General features: G+C 45.9%; 1 protein-coding gene across 1 annotated transcript in view; it reads right to left on the bottom strand.

Annotated features, from left to right (window-relative positions):
- Positions 1-18,168, bottom strand: part of RCL1 (RNA terminal phosphate cyclase like 1) — a 67,955-nt gene that overhangs the window by 22,422 nt on the left and 27,365 nt on the right. The window contains exons 4-5 of the mRNA XM_044265991.1: positions 11,419-11,493; positions 10,750-10,874 (exon numbers count right to left, since the gene is read on the bottom strand). Coding sequence (XP_044121926.1) covers positions 10,750-10,874; positions 11,419-11,493 — 200 coding nt within the window. The remainder of the gene's footprint in view (positions 1-10,749; positions 10,875-11,418; positions 11,494-18,168) is intronic.

Below are 18,168 nucleotides of genomic sequence, written 5' to 3'. Positions count from 1 at the left end.
TCCCGAAGCCCTTCTATGAATACCATATTGAGAACTCATATCCAAGAGAGACAATTTCACAGCTACAGATCATATAGAACTCCTACTCTTATCCCTCCCTGGTGGTCCAGGTCAGAGAAAGCACACACAAGTGAGCAAAAGAGTGTGTGTGTATGTGTATGTGTGTGTGTGTGTGTGTGAAGAGACAAAGAGGCTGATTGTCTAAGAACCTGCCCTACAGTCAGAGAAAGGAAACCAGTTTGTCCTACAAATTCCAACTCACTCCTATCTTCTGCCTCTACCCCAGCTTCTTCAACTGACACTTGTGTCCTAGATCATGAGCTTCGGGGATAGTGCCACAAAGTGAAAAGCGCATGCTCCCTTCTCCCCACCACCCCTCCTCAGGCAGGGGGAGAATGAGAGTGGGTGGCATTAAATAAAAGGTAACCACACTGTCCAGTCACTGCTGCTGGCAGGAGCCAACACTGGCTCCCTCCCAGGCCCTGGACAGCCGGTCCAAGAGAAAAAAGATGCACTCTGGGGGGTAACTCAGTTAAAGCCACAACCATCCACAAGAACAGGGCCAGTTCTCCCCACCCAAACCCTCGTATGGGGGATGCAACCTCCAAGCTCAGACCAACAGTCAACCAGACTTGCAAGTAAAAACAAAAAACAAAAAACAAAAAACACAAAACCAACAAAAGCTTTTTTTCCCCAAAGGTGGCTCTTTTCTTTTTCCAGGATCCAAAACTGGCCAAGAAGGTGATCTCAATTCCAACCAGCATTCCACTGAGGTGTTTGTGAAGGGGCAGCTCTGGAGACCAGCGGCTGGAATGTCTTGTTTGCAGACAAGAATCTGAGCATGGCCACTTGCGTCTACTTTCCTGGGGAGTTGGGAGGAAGACTCCACAGGTCTGATGTGTCGGGAAGATTCAGGTGTCCGAGCCCCAGCCCCAAGCAAGGGGCTCTCCAGTGTCTTCCTAGCACCCAGTCTCTACAGGGAAGGCTGCAAGAACACCAGAGCGAGAAGCCAGGGAGGAAGAAAGCTACACTCCAGGGCTCAGGGCTCTTCCAGTTTTCATGTTCTCCCCTGTGCTACCCTCAAGGCTTCCCCGTTTCTCGGAGTCCTCATCAAAGGCTGACCCATGAGCCATTTGCACACCCAGTACTATGTGTACCGTGCGACCCCAGCGGGACAATCTCTGTGGAATCCACGTAGTTACCACAAGACTGTGTCAAAACAAAAGCACACTCTGGAAATCACATTTCCAGACGACAGAGAATGGAATCCAAGCAGAGTTTGCCGTCACGATAGAGCATTTAAGGAAACAAATCTCAAATGAGTAAAAGCAAACTGGAACTGTCCAGAGCGTGCGTAGGATTTCATGTGCAAAGCCGTCGACTACAGCATTCTCAGCAACAGAGGAAAACCGAAAGCAACTCAACGGCCACCAGCAGGTTTCATTCTGGCCTCTTGATATGATAAAATACAGTGCACCTGTTAGTCGGAAGGAGGCTGAGTCAGTAAGTGCTGGGGGTCAAGCAGAAAAGCCATATTTGGTTAAAAAGAAAAAAAAAAAAAAACCCTACCTACTTGCATTTCCATTTCTCTATGGAGAACATCACTTTAACCCACTGAGCCACCCAGGCGCCCCGTGGAGAACATCACTTGAGAAAGTCAGTTTAACTACATACATCAATCCGGGGCTCCCAGCTGCCCACTCTCTCCTCATTTTTACTGGGCATGGCCCTGAGATATGCCCGTGGACAGCCAGGTCATGGTCCCAGAGTCCTGGGATCAAGTCCCACATAAGGCTCCCAGCTCCAGTGGGAAGTCTGCTCTCCCTCTGACCTCCCTTCTCATGTTCTCTCTCTCACTCTGTCTCTCTGTCTCTCTCTCTCTCTCAAAAATAAATAAATAAAAATATTTTAAAAAGAAAAAAACCTGAAAAATAAAAAAGAAGGGAGAGGATCTTCTCAACTCTCTCCCTGTGGCAAGTTCCCACCTCATCCTTCCTTCTGCTTCTCTTTCCTGTCAAGATTCTTGACAGAGGGCGCCTGGGTGGCTCAGTGGGTTAAAGCCTCTGCTTTCGGCTCAGGTCATGATCCCAGGATCCTAGGTTCAAGCTCCGCATCGGGCTCTCTGCTCAGTGGGGAGCCTGCTTTCCTTCCTCTCTCTCTGCCTGCCTCTCTGCCTACTTCTGATCTCTGTCAAATAAATTAAAAAAAAAAAAAGATTCTAGACAGAGCAGCCCCCACGGTGCACCATTTCCCTGGAAATGGACGTCGGGGCTGATTCCCCCTCTCGGAAAGGAGCTCCTCCCAGCCGCGTGCTGTCCAGAGCATCCTCCGTCCTCCGTCGTGACTGACTCCTCGGGCCCCTCCGGCTACTGACCGGGGCTGCCAGGACTCCTCAGTAGCCAAGTTTTCTTTACTCTCTTCTCAGCGACCTGACTCTCCCTGGTCCCACTTCCTGGGAGCACTTTGCTTTTGCTTTCAAGTCTTAGCGGTGTCGCAGGGATCCACCTGCCTCTCTCTGCATTCTGTTCGGTCGCCAACTTGAAATCACCCACTTCTGGCTCTCACCTCGCCCCCAAATTACAGATGTGCATTTCTAATTTCCTTTCTAGACCCACTTCCCTACAACCATTGTGAAGGGCCCTCAAACCCAGCAGGAATAAAACGGAACTTATCACCAATGTCCCCACCCCGCCTTACACTGCCCCAAACACGCAGCTATTATCAGAACCTACATCTCTATCCAGGTACCAGGGGACACCTCAGCCTCAGGGACTCCCTATCCCTCTGTCACAGAGCCAGGTGGGGACGGCTTTCCACGCATGCTGCCCCTAGGACCTCTGTAAACCAGCAGCCCTCACCTGTGCTCCAGCCACGACCCTCGCCATCCTCTTCAAGGCAAAACGACTCCCTGATATCTTTGACTCTAAGTGATCACCATTAGGTGGTAATTTTTTTTTTTTTTTTAATTTGTGCCTTCCAGAGTTTCTACAATGAGTCAAAAGGAGCCAAAAGTTCTTTCAGCCCCACTGAAGTTATCCTCTTAACACGGAAATTCTCGAGAGAACTACAGACTTCGGAATGAAAGCCAACTGGTCAGCGCGGCCTTCAGTCGTCACTGGCTCCAGCCGTTATCTGTCACATGCCATCTTCCCGGCCGAACACACGGACAGCCCTGCACTCAAGCCGCACCCACGGCCTGCCCCTCCAGCACCAGTGCGCACCCCTGCGCTGCACAGGCCCACACTCCCGCCTGAAGCACCCTTCCACGCTCCACTTCACAGGCCTCTACTCCTCTAGGCTCAATCCAAACGCCCTCCCCTCCTCTGAGAAAAAGCAGAGGTTCAAAAACTGGGATCAAAAACTCAGATCCGGGCGCCTGGGTGGCTCAGTGGGTTAAGCTGCTACCTTCGGCTCAGGTCATGATCCCAGGGTCCTGGGATCGAGCCCCGCATCAGGCTCTCTGCTCAGCAGGGAGCATGCTTCCCTCTCTCTCTCTGCCTGCCTCTCTGTCTACTTGTGATCTCTGTCTGTCAAATAAACAAATAAAATCTTTAAAAAAAAAAAAAAAAGATTAAAAACTCAGATCCCAGTCCTGCCATTATGAACACTGGGATGTGGATGCAAATTCCTTCAGCCTGTGAAGCCTCGGTTCTTCCCAACTGCAAAACGGAGTTTACTGCAGGTAAACTCAGAGTCACCTGAAGGCTTAAAAATAAAGTATATAAAATGTAAACGGATAAACTCCACAATCAAAAGAAACTAAAGTGGCTAAATGGGTAAAACAAGATCCAACCATACGCTGTCTATAAAAGACTCACTTTAGATATAAGCACATATATAAGCTGAAAGTGAGTATGTACCATGCAAATGGGAACTAAGAGAGTAGGACTGCCTATAATTCCATCACACAAAATGGACAAAGTCCAAAAGGTCTTTAGAGTCACAGGAGATAAAGAAGTTAATTACAATGATAAAAGGATCAATTCAACAGAAAGATACAACAACTATAACCATATATGCACTCAACATCAGATCACCTCAATATATAAAGCAAACAACAGCAGATCTGAATAGAGAGATAGCAATACAACAGTAATAGACTTCCTGCCCCACTGTTTTTTGTTTTTTGTTTTAATTTGACGCAGAAAGAGAGATCACAAGTAGGCAGAGAGGCAGGCAGAGGTGGAGGGGGAAGCAGGCTCCCCACAGAGCCAAGAGCCTGATGCGGGGCTTGATCCCAGGACCCTGAGATCATGACCTGAGCTGAAGGCAGAGGCTTAACCCACTGAGCCATCCAAGCGCCCTTCTTTCTTTCCTTTTTTTTTTTTTTTTAAGATTTTATTTATTTATTTGAGAGAGAGAATGAGAGGGAGAGGGCATGACAGGGGGGAGGGTCAGAGAAAGAAGCAGAGTCCCTACTGAGTAGAGGCCCCCAAGTAGGACTCAATCCTGGGACTCCAGGATCATGACCTGAGCCAAAGGCAGTCACTTAACCAACTGAGCTACCCAGGACCCCCTTGCCCCACTTTCAATAATGGATAGAACACCCAGGAAGAAAATCAGTAAGGCAACAGGTGACTTGAACAACATCATAAACCCAGAGGAACTAACAGACTTTCACAGGACACTCCACCTAACAGTAGCAGGGTACACATTCTTCTCATGTGCACAAGAACATTCTTTGGGATCACACAGTAGGTCACAAAACAGGTCGTAACAAGTTTAAGAAGGCTGAAATCACCTCAGGTACCCTTTGAAACTAAGTATCAATAACAGCAAGAAAATGGGAAAATTCACAATCAGATGAAAATGAATGTATTCTTAAAAAAACATGGGGCCGGGACGCCTGGGTGGCGCAGTTGGTTAAACGACTGCCTCTGGCTCAGGGCGTGATCCTGGAGTCCCGGGATCGAGTCCCACATCGGGCTCCCAGCTCCATGGGGAGTCTGCTTCTCCCTCTGACCTTCTCCTCGCTCATGCTCTCTCTCACTGTCTCTCTCTCTCAAATAAATAAAATAAAATCTTAAAAAAAAAAAAAGAAGTCTCTTTCTAAAAAAAAAAAAAAAAACATGGGGCCAAAGAAGAAATCAAAAGGGAAATGGAAAATACCTAGAGACAACAAAAATGAAAACACAACACACCAAAACTTATGGGACAAAGAAAAGAAGTATTAAGAAGGAATTTTATAGTAAAAAGCACCTACATTCTTTCTATGGAAGAAGAAAAGATCTCAAATAAACAGCCTAACTTTACACTTCAAGGAACCAGAAAAAGAATAACCTAAAATTCAAAGTTAGCAGAAGGAAAGAAATAATAGAGAAAATATAAATGAAACAGCAAAGTGAAAACCAAGAGGGAAAAAAAAAAAATCAACAAAACTATGAGCCAGTTTTTTGAAAAGATAAAAAATATTTACAAACCCTTACCTAGACAAAAAAAAAGAGAAAAGACTCAAATAAAATCAGAAATGAAAGACGAGACTTTACAACTAAAGCCACAGAAGTTTTTTGGTTTTTTTTTAAAGATTTTATTTATTTATTTGACAGACAGAGATCACAAGCAGACAGACAGGCAGGCAGAGAGAGAGAGAGGAGGAAGCAGGCTCCCTGTAGAGCAGAGAGCCCGACGCGGGACTCGATCCCAGGACCCCGAGATCATGACCTGAGCCGAAGGCAGTGGCTTAACCCACTGAGCCACCCTGGTACCCCAAAAGCCACAGAAGTTTTTAAAAAAATTATGAACAATTACATGCCAACAAAGTGGATAACCTAGAAGAAATGGATGAATTCTACCAAGTCTGCATCAGGACTAGAGCTTGAACAGAACAGTAACAAGTAAGGAAACTGAATCAGTAATCAAAAAACCTCACAAAAAAAAAAAAAAAGCCCAAGACCAGATGACTTCACCAGATTAATCAATTCACTGATGAATTCTACCAAACATGTCAAGAATGATTACTACCAATCCTCAAACTTCCAAAAACACTGAAGAGGGAACACTTCCAAATTCATTTTATGAAGCCAACATCACCCTGATAGACACTATAAGACACTACAAGAAAAGAAAGACACTACAAGAAAAGAAAACTATAGGTCAATATCCCTGACGAACACGGATGCAAAAATTATCAACAAATTTTAGCAAACTAAATTCAATGATACATTAAAAGGATCATATGACATAACCAAGTGGCATTTATCCCTGGGATGCAAGAATGGTTATATGCAAATCAATTAATGTGATAGACTATATTAACATATTAATGAAGGCCATAAATCACATGATTGTCTCATCTCATGCAGAAAGAGCATCTGACAAAATTCAACACTCTCACAATTAAAGATTCTCAACAAATTAATTATAGAAGAAACTTACCTCAACACAATAAGGACCATACATGAAAAGCCCACAGCTAACATCTTCAATGGTGGAAAACTCAAAGCTTTTCCTCCACAATTTGGAACAAAGCACGGATGACCACTCTTGCCACTGCCAGTCATGGTACTGTATATACATGTACAGTACTATTACCTGGTACTGTAAATCCTAGCCAGAGCAATGAACCAAGGAAAAGAAATGAAAGGAATCCAAACTGGAAAGGAAGAAGTAAAATCATCTATCTGCAGATGACATGATCTTATATGTAGAAACCCCAAAAATAACCCCCCCCAAAAAAAACCTACTGGAATAAATGAATTTTTAAAAGTTACAGACTACAAAATCAACTTGCGCTTCTGTACACTAACAATAAACTATCTGAATAAGAATCAAGGAAATAATCCTATTTACAAGAGCATCCCCCAAAATTTAAATATTTAGGAATAAACTTAACCAAGAAGGTTAAAGACTTATATACTAAAAAGTATAAAACACTTGGGGCGACTGAGTGGCTCACTGGGTTGGGGCCTCTGCCTTTGGCTTGGGTCGTGGTCCCGGGGTCCTGGGATCGAGCCCCGCGTCAGGCTCTCTGCTCGGTGGGGAGCATGCTTCCCCCTCTCTCTCTGCCTGCTTCTCTGCCTACTTGTGGTCTCTCTCTGTCAAGTGAATAGGTAAGGTCTTAAAAAGTATAAAATACTTATAAAAGACATTTTAAAAATCATACATAAATGGAAAGACAGCCCATATTCATGAACTGAGAGAATTAATATTCTTGAAATGTCCATACTATCCCAGGTGATCTACAGATTCAATGCAATTCTTACCAAAATTCTAATTTTTTAATAGAATAATAGATAGAGAAAATAACATACAGAAAAAACAATCCTAAAACTTATATGGAACTACAAAAGACTCCAGGTAGCTAAAGCAATTATGAGCAAAAAGAATAAAGCTGGAAGCATCAGAGTTCCAGATTTCAAAATATATTACTAAGCTACAATAATCAAAAAGTACCATGGTACCAACATAAAAACATGCAAAGCAATGGAACAGAGAGCCTAGAAATATATTTGCACATATGTGCTCAACAGACAAACAACACACAGAAAAATCAACTCAAAATGGATTAAAGACGAACTTAAGACCTAAACCTGTAAAACTCCAAGAAGAAAACACAGAGGAAAAGCTTTTTAGCACCAGCAATGCTTTCTTGGACGGAATACCAAAACAAGGGCAAAAGAAACAACAAAGTGAAAAGGCAACCCACAGAATGAGAGAAAATGTCTGAAATTTATACCTCTGATTAATATCAAAAATACATAAGAAAAAAATACATAAGAAACTCATACAACTCAAAAGCAAAAAGAAAATAAAAACAGAACAACCCAGGGGCACCTGGCTGGCTCAGCTGGTGGAATGTGCGACTCTTGATCTCAGGGTTGGGAGTTCAAGCCCCACACCGAGTGTAGTGATTACTTAAAAATTAAAACTTAAAAATAAAATAGGAGGGTGCCTGGGTGGCTCAGTTGGTTGGGCGACTGCTTTCAGGTCATGTTCCTGGAGTCCCGGGGTCGAGTCCCACATCAGGCTCCCTGCTCAGCAGAGAGTCTGCTTCTCCCTCTGACCCTCTCCTCTCATGCTCTCTCTCTCTCGCTCTCAAATAAATAAATAAAATCTTAAAAAATAAAATAAAATAATAAAAAATAAAATAAAATTGGGGCACCTGGGTGGCTCAGTGGGTTAAGCCTTTACTTTTAGCTTGGGTCATGATCTCAGGCGCCTGGGATGGAGCCCTGAGTTGGGTTCTCTGCTCAGCAGGAAGCCTGCTTCTCCCTCTCTCTCTGCCTACCTCTCTGCCTACTTGTGATCCCTCCCTCTCTGTCAAATGAACAAATAAAATCTTAAAAAATAAAATAAAATAAAATAAAACCACCCAATTAAAAAATGGGCAAAGACCTGGATAGATTATTCCTCCACAGAAGACCCAGAGATATTCAAACTTTTACATGGAAAAATACTCAACATCACTCATCATCAGAGAAATACAAATCAAAACCATAATCAAATAAATAAATAAAATCTTTAAAAAAAAAAAAAAAAGGGCGCCTGGGTGGCTTGGTGGGTTGAGCCCCCTGCCTTCGGCTCAGGTCATGATCTCAGGGTCCTGGGATTGAGCCCCGCATCGGGCTCTCTGCTCAGCGGGGAGCCTGCTTCCTCCTCTCTCTCTGCCTGCCTCTCTGCCTACTTGTGATCTCTCTCTGTCTCTGTGTCAAATAAATAAATAAAATCTTTAAAAAAAAAAAAACCATAATGAGCTATCACCTCATGCCCATTAGAGTAGTGGCAATCAAAACAAACAAACAAAAAAGATAAGTATTGCTGACACTGTGAAGAAAAGGGAATCCTTATACACTGATGATGGGAATGCAAACTGGAACAGCCACTATAGAAAACAGTAGGGAGGTTCCTCAAGAAATTAAAAGGAGAGCTACCATTTGATCCCACAGTCCCACTTCTGGGTACATAGTCACAGAAACTGACACACTCCTACATTCATCTCAGCTTTATTCACCTGAGCCAAGACATGGCAGCTAGCCAAATGTCCAATGAAAGATGAATAAAGAAAATGTAATATTTACATACAATGGAATATCATTCACCCTTACGAACAAAGTAAATGCTGTCATCTGTGACATGGGTGAACAAGGAAAACAAGGTGCTAAGTGAAATAAGCCAGACACAGAAGAACAAATACGCATAATTCCATTTTATATAAGCAATCTAAAATAGTCACACTCACAGAAGCAGAGAGTAGAATGGTGGTCGCCAGGGGCTGGAGGGAGGGAGGGGGAAACGGGAGACATCAATCAAAGGGTACAAAGTTTCACTTACGCAAGATGACTAAGTCCCACAGATCTACTGTGTACCACAATTCCTGTATTATATACTTAAAAATTCGCTAAGATAATTATACTGGGGTTTAAAGATTTTTTTTTTCCCCCAAAGATTTTATTTATTTATTTATTTATCTATTTGACAGACAGAGATCACAAGTAGGCAGAGAAGCAGGAGGGGGATGCGGCAGGGCGGTGGGGGAAGCACGGTCCTTGCTGAGCAGAGAGATGCGGGGCTTGATCCCAGGACCCTGAGATCATGACCTGAGCCAAAGGCAGAGGCTTAACCCACTGAGCCACTCAGGTCCCCCGTGATCATATTTATTTATTGAGAGAGAGAGAGAGCGCACGCACATGTGGGTGAGCAGGGAGCGGGTCAGGAGAGAAGATATCCCAGGCAGACTCCACGCCAAGCATGAAGTACGAGGCCCACACAGGGCTCAAACGCACGACCCTGAGATCAGGACCTAAGCCAAAATCAAGAGTCAGATGCTTGGGGCTCCTGGGTGGTTCAGATGGCTACGTGCCTGCCTTCAGCTCAGGGCATGATCTCTGGGTCCTGAGGTCGAACCTGCATCAGGCTCCCGCATCAGTGGGCAGGCTTCTTCTCCCTCTGCCTCTCCATTTGTGCGCGAGCTCTCTCTCTCAGATCAGTAAAATTTTTAAAAAAAGACAGATGCTCAACTGACTGAGCCACTGAGGCACCTCAATAAATTCTCTTGAAATTTGCTAACAGAGTAGATCTAGGTCAAGTATTATTATCACAAAAAATTAGAAGTGTAAAGATAAAACATAGAGGGCAGAAAGAAACTTTTGTGTGTAAGAGGTATGTTTATGGTACTACTACGCTGCTGGTTTCACAGGTAGACACTCATCTGCAAACTCATCAAGCTGTACACACTGCATATGTATAGCTTTCTGCACATAAATCGTTTACCAGTAAAGTAGTTTTTTGGAAAGGAAATAAGTATATAGTTTTACTAACCCAGTGCATGCAGAGTAACCACGTAAGGAGTAGATACTATTCCTGCTCTCCTACATCTTCCAGACTAAATGTGCCTGCCCCATCTCAGCCCCCCCAGCCCCTGTGCGTCCGTCTCCACCATCTTACACGTTTGCCCACGCTTCCCGCATCAGACAATGAGCTCTTCTCAGGGAGGGACAGCGGGGCGTTGGTGGTCCCTAAGCCAAAGCCCTCAGGAGAGCAGCCCACACCCAGGAGCTGTCTGCTTCAGCATTCACCAACAAAACAAAACAAAACAAAACAGAACAAAAACAAGGAATGGGTTAGTCTAGTCATGGTGAGACAAAAAATAAAACATCGTATCTCAGCCAACAATTACAATTTCACCGTGAAGACTTCTCCAAGACTGTTGTCTACAAAGTAAATGACTGAAAGAAGTAAACTGTTACGAGTCATTCTTATCTTCATGAGGCACGTAAAAGCTAAGAAATCTAAATCAAATGCAAAGGATACGCAGTCCCTCGGATCCGCCTGATCTTCCCCGGGTCTGTGAGCTGGACCGGCCTCAGGACCTTCCTGACGGGACAGGAGAAGAGCACTTCCCCTCCTCCTCCGGGAGGCATTCCCCGTCGCACCACCTGCGCAGGCGGCGAGAGAGCAGAGGTGAGCGTGCGGCAGAGCGGGGGACACGGACCCCCAGGGCGGCTGGTTCAGGCCAAGGAGCTCTTCCTTAGAACAGTGAGCTCTCTACAGCCAACACGTCTATCCTTCGAGATCAACAGCACCTCACGTTAGCACCGAGAGGGCGTGTGAGGAGCAGGGACCCAAACGGCGTGGCAGGAAGAGCAGCAGACACGGGGCCAGCCCGGTCCAGGCCAGCGTGTCGCTTCACCAGCAGCGCCTGTTCCCTCGCGCTTACAGTGAGCGGCTTGGCCCCTTTCTTACCCATCAGGAACCCGCAAGCACGACTTCGCCCACCACAAAGTATGCGCGAGGGAACTGGCACGACCGTGGTCACAGCTCGAGCCCCCTCTCAGCACAGTCTGCAATGTCTGTTCATGGCTCCTTGGATCTCCTCAGTGGTGACTTCAGTGTGACACACACGGACACACTGCATCTTCCGATGAGCTCATCAGAGAATATTTTACATGCGTGCACAGCCAATTCCATACACATTCTTACCTTTAGCTCAAACGATTCACCATCAATTCCAAACTGCTTCAACAGAGGAAGGGCTGTTGCCTTAAGAACATCAACCTGTAGAATTATTTTAGGAAAAAAAAAAAAAGTTTAATGAAACTTCCAGGGGCGCCTGGGTGCCTCAGTTGTTAAGCACCTGCCTTCGGCTCAGATCATGATCCCAGGGTCCTGGGATCGCCCCACATGAGGCTCCCTGCTCAGTAAGAAATCTGCTTCTTTCTCTCCCTCTGTTGCTCGCCCTGCTTGGGCTCTCCCTCTCTCTCAAATAAATAAATGAAATCTTTAAAAAAAATGAAAAATAGACCTTAAGAGGTGGAAAGAATAAAGAGCCCATGAAGCAGGATGAGGTTTAGCAACTGGGGAGATAATGCGGTCCTGTGACAAGAAAGCACACTGGCTTACAACAGCAGGGGCCGGCTCTGCTCCCAAGTTAAGACCGCAATCCTACAAGCCCGTGGGCTTCTCTGAGCCCCTCTTCCCTCACTTTATACCTTATACACCTACCCTATGTGTCATCATGAGGCTCATATGCATCATGCAAAAAGCATCAAGAAACTGCTGAGTTCATCTAGAAAAAAAACTGGGACTTCTGCTCATTCCGTTCTTTTTTTTTTTCTTTTTAATTTATTTATTCGTTGTGGGGGGCTGCAAGGCAAGAGGGAGAACCCTCAAACAAGACTCCCTGCTGAGCTCAGAGCCCAACGTGTAGATCATCAATCCCAGGACCCTGAGATCGTGACCCGAGCCAAAAGCAAGAGTCAGACACTTAATCGACTAAACCATCCCGGGGCCCCAACTTCTGCTCATTCTTGTAGGTATAAATGTTATAGAAGAAAATATCAGCCTTTTCTTTTTCAGACACGGTTGTTTAACATTTAAAGCTGTTGGCACGCCAAGCCAAAGCAAACCAAATGAGCCTGAGCTGGGGCTACCTGGGATCCCGCTGATGCCCACCACGCAGGCAGGTGACAGGGAGGTGGTGAGCCCACGTTGGGGGTGGGGGTGCAGACAGGGACAGGCTGCCACAAACTCCTGGAGCAGCGCAGACCCGGACTCTGATGACAATACCCACAGTTAACGGCAAGGCTATGCCAAATGTTTCTGTTATGTCTCCTCCTTTGGGGCTACTGGGAGGCCTCAGGTCCTCTGCTTACTATCTGCAGAGGGAGTAGAATGACATCCAAATCAGGTCAGCTAACCAATCAGTGAACGTTGTCTCAACAGCAACTTGGGAAGGAAAATTGCTCCCTTAGTTGCTCCCAATGCAACAGAGCTGCTCCTCGGCCTGCAGGGGCTGACCCTATCCATTGGCGGCGAGGACAGGCAGCGTGAGCATGGCACGGAAGGAACAGTCCAGTCGTGGTCCAAGCTCTGCCTCCAGTTAGCGGTGTGGCCTCAGGTCAGAAAATCCCAAACATCTGAACTTCCCTGTCTCTGAGGTAAAGGGCTCGGCCTATCTACAAGCTACTACCGACTCTAACAAGGTAAGATTCAGCAGAATGATAATCCAGGAAGGCTCCATAGCACAGAACAGGCCCCGACTACGTATTCGGATATCACAAAACGAACCAGAGGCAGAAATGACTACGAAGTCTAGAACATGTTCACAACGGCTCAGGTGCGGCAGAAGCAGCTACGAGGAAAACTCACTAAAGATTAGCTAATTTCATTAAATATTGCAGCTAAACACACATTAAAAACTTAAAATATGCATTTGGGGTTGCCAGAACAGAGAAGTCAGTGTAGACTAGAATGAAGGGAACTGGGGAGAAGGCCAAATCAGACTCTGGGAAAAGTGGGGGATGCACGGATATAGGCTGCTCTGGTGGCACGACTCGCAGGAACCAGGCGCCCACCAGCCCTCCTCGGGGAAAGACCGGCGAGAAAAATGGTGCATCACTGCCTGGCTCAGCCTACTTGTGCTTGGAGTCAAAAGGACGAGGTCAAATGGACTGTGAAAGTCAGCCAGACGCAGACCCGAGGTGTGGTCTGGTCTCCTGACTCACTCTCTGTTTGACACACAGGACCAGCATCGTGGTCGTGGGACTAGGGAAAGCAGTCCCTCTCTGCCTCTCAAACCCTCTGTGACACCTGGACACTCCCCCACATCCCCAGGGCCTTGGATGCCTTCTGCATAGCGAAGGGCTAGACGGGACAGGCTCCCCTGGTTCCACACTAACGTTAGAAGACAGAGGACAGTCTGCAAGTTCTGCTTAAGAAAAACGGAGCGGGGGGCACCTGGGTGGCTCAGTGGTTAAAGCCTCTGCCTTTGGCTCAGGTCATGATCCCAGGGTCCTGGGATCAAGCCTCACATCAGGCTCTCTGCTCAGCAGGGAGCCTGCCTCCTCCTCCTCTCTCTCTCTCTGACTGCCTCTCTGCCTACTTGTGATCTGTCTGTCAAATAAATAAAAATCTTAAAAAAAAAAAAAAAAAGAAAAGAAAAGAAAAACGGAGCTGTAATTCTGTGATGACAGGCAGAAGTCCAACCCAGGAGGCTCCTGAGAGCAAAGGCCTTAATTATCCTTCAGTCCAATCAATCAGTCAACAGACAGAAATGTGACCAGATCCAAGCCAAAAAGAAAAAGGGCAGAAACTCGCTCCCAGCTACCTTGTCTGAAATGATGGTAAGAACATTCACCTCACAGGGCTGGTGTAAGAATTAAATAAATAGGGATGCACACACACAAACACAGGTTCACCCAGAAGAATGCCCAGCACACAGCACAGGGACCTGAACTTCGTTTCCCCTCCCAGGAGGGGAAAGACTGGAATCTTCACTTGCCTATTGACCCGTGGCTCTGATGCAGAATTACTGAGAATCAGAGGAGACCTCCTGAACTTTGCTCCTCCTCAGAATTTGTCCCCACTTCCCTTCCTTTTGTCCCCAGGGGAAAATGTCCCTCTTCTCACATAAGGCTCACCCCATCACTTCCACTGTTGACCCTCACCCCTCCAACTGCTGGAGTCAGCCTTACAAACACCCCCACTCCTTTTATTTTAATTGTGCCTTTCTCCACTACAGCATCACCTCTGCCCACAAACACAATCAAGCTTCCCCTCGTTCAGAAAACAAAAACCACACCGGGGCGCCTGGGTGGCTCAGTGGGTTAAAGCCTCTGCCTTCGGCTCAGGTCATGATCCCAGGGTCCTGGGATCGAGCCCCGCATCGGGCTCTCTGCTCAGCAGGGAGCCTGCTTCCCTCTCTCTCTCTGCCTGCCTCTCTGCCTACTTGTGATCTCTGTCTCTCAAATAAATAAATAAAATCTTTAAAAAGAAAAAAAAAGAAAACAAACACCAAACCAAACCAAACAAACTCCAAAAAAAAACTCAGTTCTTAAAGAATCATCCTATCTAACCTTCTAGAAGAATCTCCCAGGTTTCCACAGTTCTATTTGCTACTCATTCCTCAACCCATGCCTGTCCTTACAGTCCAATGACACCATTCTCTCAAAGGTCAGCACAACTTCTCGCTGCCCAATGAATCTCCTCGCCCAGCTCAAAGGGAGCTCCAGTCAAGACTGGGTCTGTGAGTCATCGCCCACTTCTTAGAACTCAACCCCAATCTCCACGGTCACGGTCTCTGGTGTTCTTCTCCCACTCACACCTTAAACATTCATTTCTTCTTCCTCTGTTCTCAGTCTCAGGAACCATGTGGCCCCCAGAGGCCAAAAAGGGAATTGTAATGAATCATGAGGTCCACTAAGATCTGTATGCATCCAGAGAGCTCATGATTTATCCAAAGAGGGCAGCACCAGGCAGGTCCCGCTGACGGCCACTTGCGCGGCCACATCAACTTACTCTAACATAAAATCTGGGGTCTCAAACATGAACCACTGATTCAAATACACACACCACCACCACACTGTCCAAGTTGGAGGGAGAACACCTGTAGGATTAATTCAAACAGCAATCACTGTTCAAAGTTAGCACCGGTCAATGTCATTCTCCAGGGGACCTAACTATCAATGGGTAAGATCCTATGACCTACCTCTGAGGCTTCAGACAGTAATTTCTAACTGCCAGCTGAACATGTCCATGTCAATTTCCTGCCCATATCCCAGGAAGAGGATCAAAATTAAACACATCATCCATCATCCTACCACAATTTTCCTCTTCCCTGTGTCAAAAGCTATCTGATCTCTATCCTTCCACACTACCCTTTCAGTGAAGAACAGAAATCCTGGTGTACTTTATAACTACTTCCTTCTATCCCACCTCCGATCAGCTGTCAATCAAGAAGTGTCTCACTCCATAATGTCCATCAGATCTTTCCCCTCCTTTTCACGTCCATGCCCATAATGCTCAATCTAGTTGAAACCTCTCAATTCATCCTTATCTTCCTAAAATCTGAGACTGACTCTGGCTTCCTTTTCCTAGAAAACCGTCCCCGGCCCTCAGCACTTCGCTTGTACCTGACAGGAGTGACCCTGTCATCTCCCTAACTGTCCACCTCACGAGATTGAGTTCCAGAAGGGAACTCTTCGAATTTGTCCTTGTGTGTGCAGAATGGACATGAATCAGGGGAGCCATACATTCAAGAGAAAGCTTGAGATGACGAAGCCACGGACTTTAGAAGTTACTCTCATCCAGGATTAAGTGTATTTATTTTATTCTGGTCTGGAGCCAGGAACTAACCAAGGTCATTTCAGCAAAGCAGCTAGCAAAAGCAGAGAGCTCTGCAACATACAAAAATAGATTTTCTTTTAAATACTCTGCATGCAAGGGGTGCCTGGGGGCTCATTCGGTTAGGTGTCTACCTTTGTCTCGGGTCATGATCCCAGGATCCTGAGATCGAGCCTTGTGTTGGGCTCATGCTCAGCGGGGAATCTGCTTCCTCCTCTCCCTCTGCCTCTTCCCCTGCTTGTGCGTGCACTCTCTCTGTCAAATAAATAAAATCTTAAAAAAAAAATACTGGGGGCGCCTGGGTGGCTCAGTGGGTTAAAGCCTCTCCTTCGGCTCAGGTCATGGTCCCAGGGTCCTGGGATCAAGCCCCGCATTAGGCTCTCTGCTCAGCAGGGAGCCTGCTTCCCCCTCTCTCTCTCTGCCTGCCTCTCTGCCTACTTGTGATCTTTCTCTTGGTGTCAAATAAATAAATAAAATCTTAAAAAAAAAGAAAAAAACAAAAACTTTTTTAACAATGCCAGTAAAAACAGCTTTTAAGATTATTAGCAATTATAGCAAAAAGAAATGTGTAGAAATTTCTTAGTAGAAAACTAAGACATATAGTGTCCAAGTTTACTGCAGGCTTCAGAGCTTTTCCCAACATGCAAGGCTCCTCCGCCGCCGCCACTCCATTCTCTAAGTCCAGAGGCCTCCTCTCACAGTTTTAACTGAAAGGTAGTTTCCTAGAGTCTTCAGAAAATGCAGGGAAAATACCAATCATCTGAAATTAGTTTAAAATTCTAACCAGTTTAAATAAATAAATCTTTTTTTAAAAGGGAGGGAGAGGCACCTGGGTGGCACAGTCGGTTGAGCATCCCAACTCTTGGTGTCAGCTTAGGTCATGATCACAGGGGAGTAAGATGGGGCCCCCATGTCAGGCTCGGCACTGAGCAAGGAGTCGGCTTGGGATTCTATCTCTCCCTCTCCCTCTGCTCCCCCCCATTCCTTTTCTAAAGTAAATAAATCAATCTTTAAATTCTAAACAGTTAATGCAATATTCTTTACAACTGAGAATTTCAGATCTTCAGGATCCTAAGAAAAGGGTTTATGTGTCTGAATTCCCAAGAACTGAGAATTGAGTCTTTCAGTGCCTAGCAACACATTAACCAGGTCTGTACCGTAGCAAATGTCTTAGTGAATACCAGTGGCCCCACTGCGTCACCTAACTGGCCTTTTCTGGTTAGGAAAGCTGCACACTTCACACTCGGCCTCAGAGCCACGCCCTCAGTGGTCCCAGTCCAGTATCAGTAGAGATAAAGGCAAGTGTCCTTGGTCAGGATTTCACCTCATGTCCCTCAGCTTTACGATATCTTCTGTGGCCAGCAAAGAACTGAAAGGTGGGGATCCTTCCCACCACACAAGAGAAGTACAAGGCAGGACTGGACAAAACTGCCCTCAGCTCTGTCTCTCTCTCTCACACACACAGACGCACACACACATGCACATATGACAAAATCCACCCCAGAAGGGCACTAAGATAGCTGTGAATCCCATGTGTATAACAAACTATCCTGCCCACACATGCAGGAAAGTTAGGATGCTGAATAAGAAGCTTGCTGGGGCGCCTGGGTGGCTCAGTCAGTTAAGCGTCTGCCTTCAGCTCAGGCTTCTCCCTCGTCACCTGCTTCTCCCCACTGCTTATGCTCTCTTACTCTCTCTCTCTAAGTAAATAAAATCTTTTAAAAAAGAAGCAGCAGCTGCTTGCCCACAAACTATCCAAGTTCACATATACCTTCCCTGCCCTTGCCCATTTTCTAAATCTGCAAACTCTTCTTGGAAGAAGCCCTAAAATTTATGATTAAAACCCGAGTAAGTCAAGATTATGCTACAGCAATGCCAAGGAGATATTACTATTTTCTGTCTAAAATTCTGGTCTGCTGCCTTCCAGCCGCAGCCAACACATGACCTTAAGAAGATTCCACTCTGGAGCACTTGCCCCAACAGAGCCTACTTCATGTCAACTGTGACGAGACTGCACGCTTGTGCTCTAACGGCTCTTAGACGCGACAACGAAAGGCACCTTGACGAATGCGAGCAGTCGTCACTGAATCTGATCATTTCAAGTCTTGG

Source organism: Neovison vison, chromosome 9, assembly GCF_020171115.1.
Source record: "Neovison vison isolate M4711 chromosome 9, ASM_NN_V1, whole genome shotgun sequence".
Lineage (NCBI taxonomy): Eukaryota > Metazoa > Chordata > Mammalia > Carnivora > Mustelidae > Neogale > Neogale vison.
The sequence above is the reverse complement of the archived record's forward strand: the minus strand, read 5'-3'. Positions and strand labels throughout refer to the sequence as shown.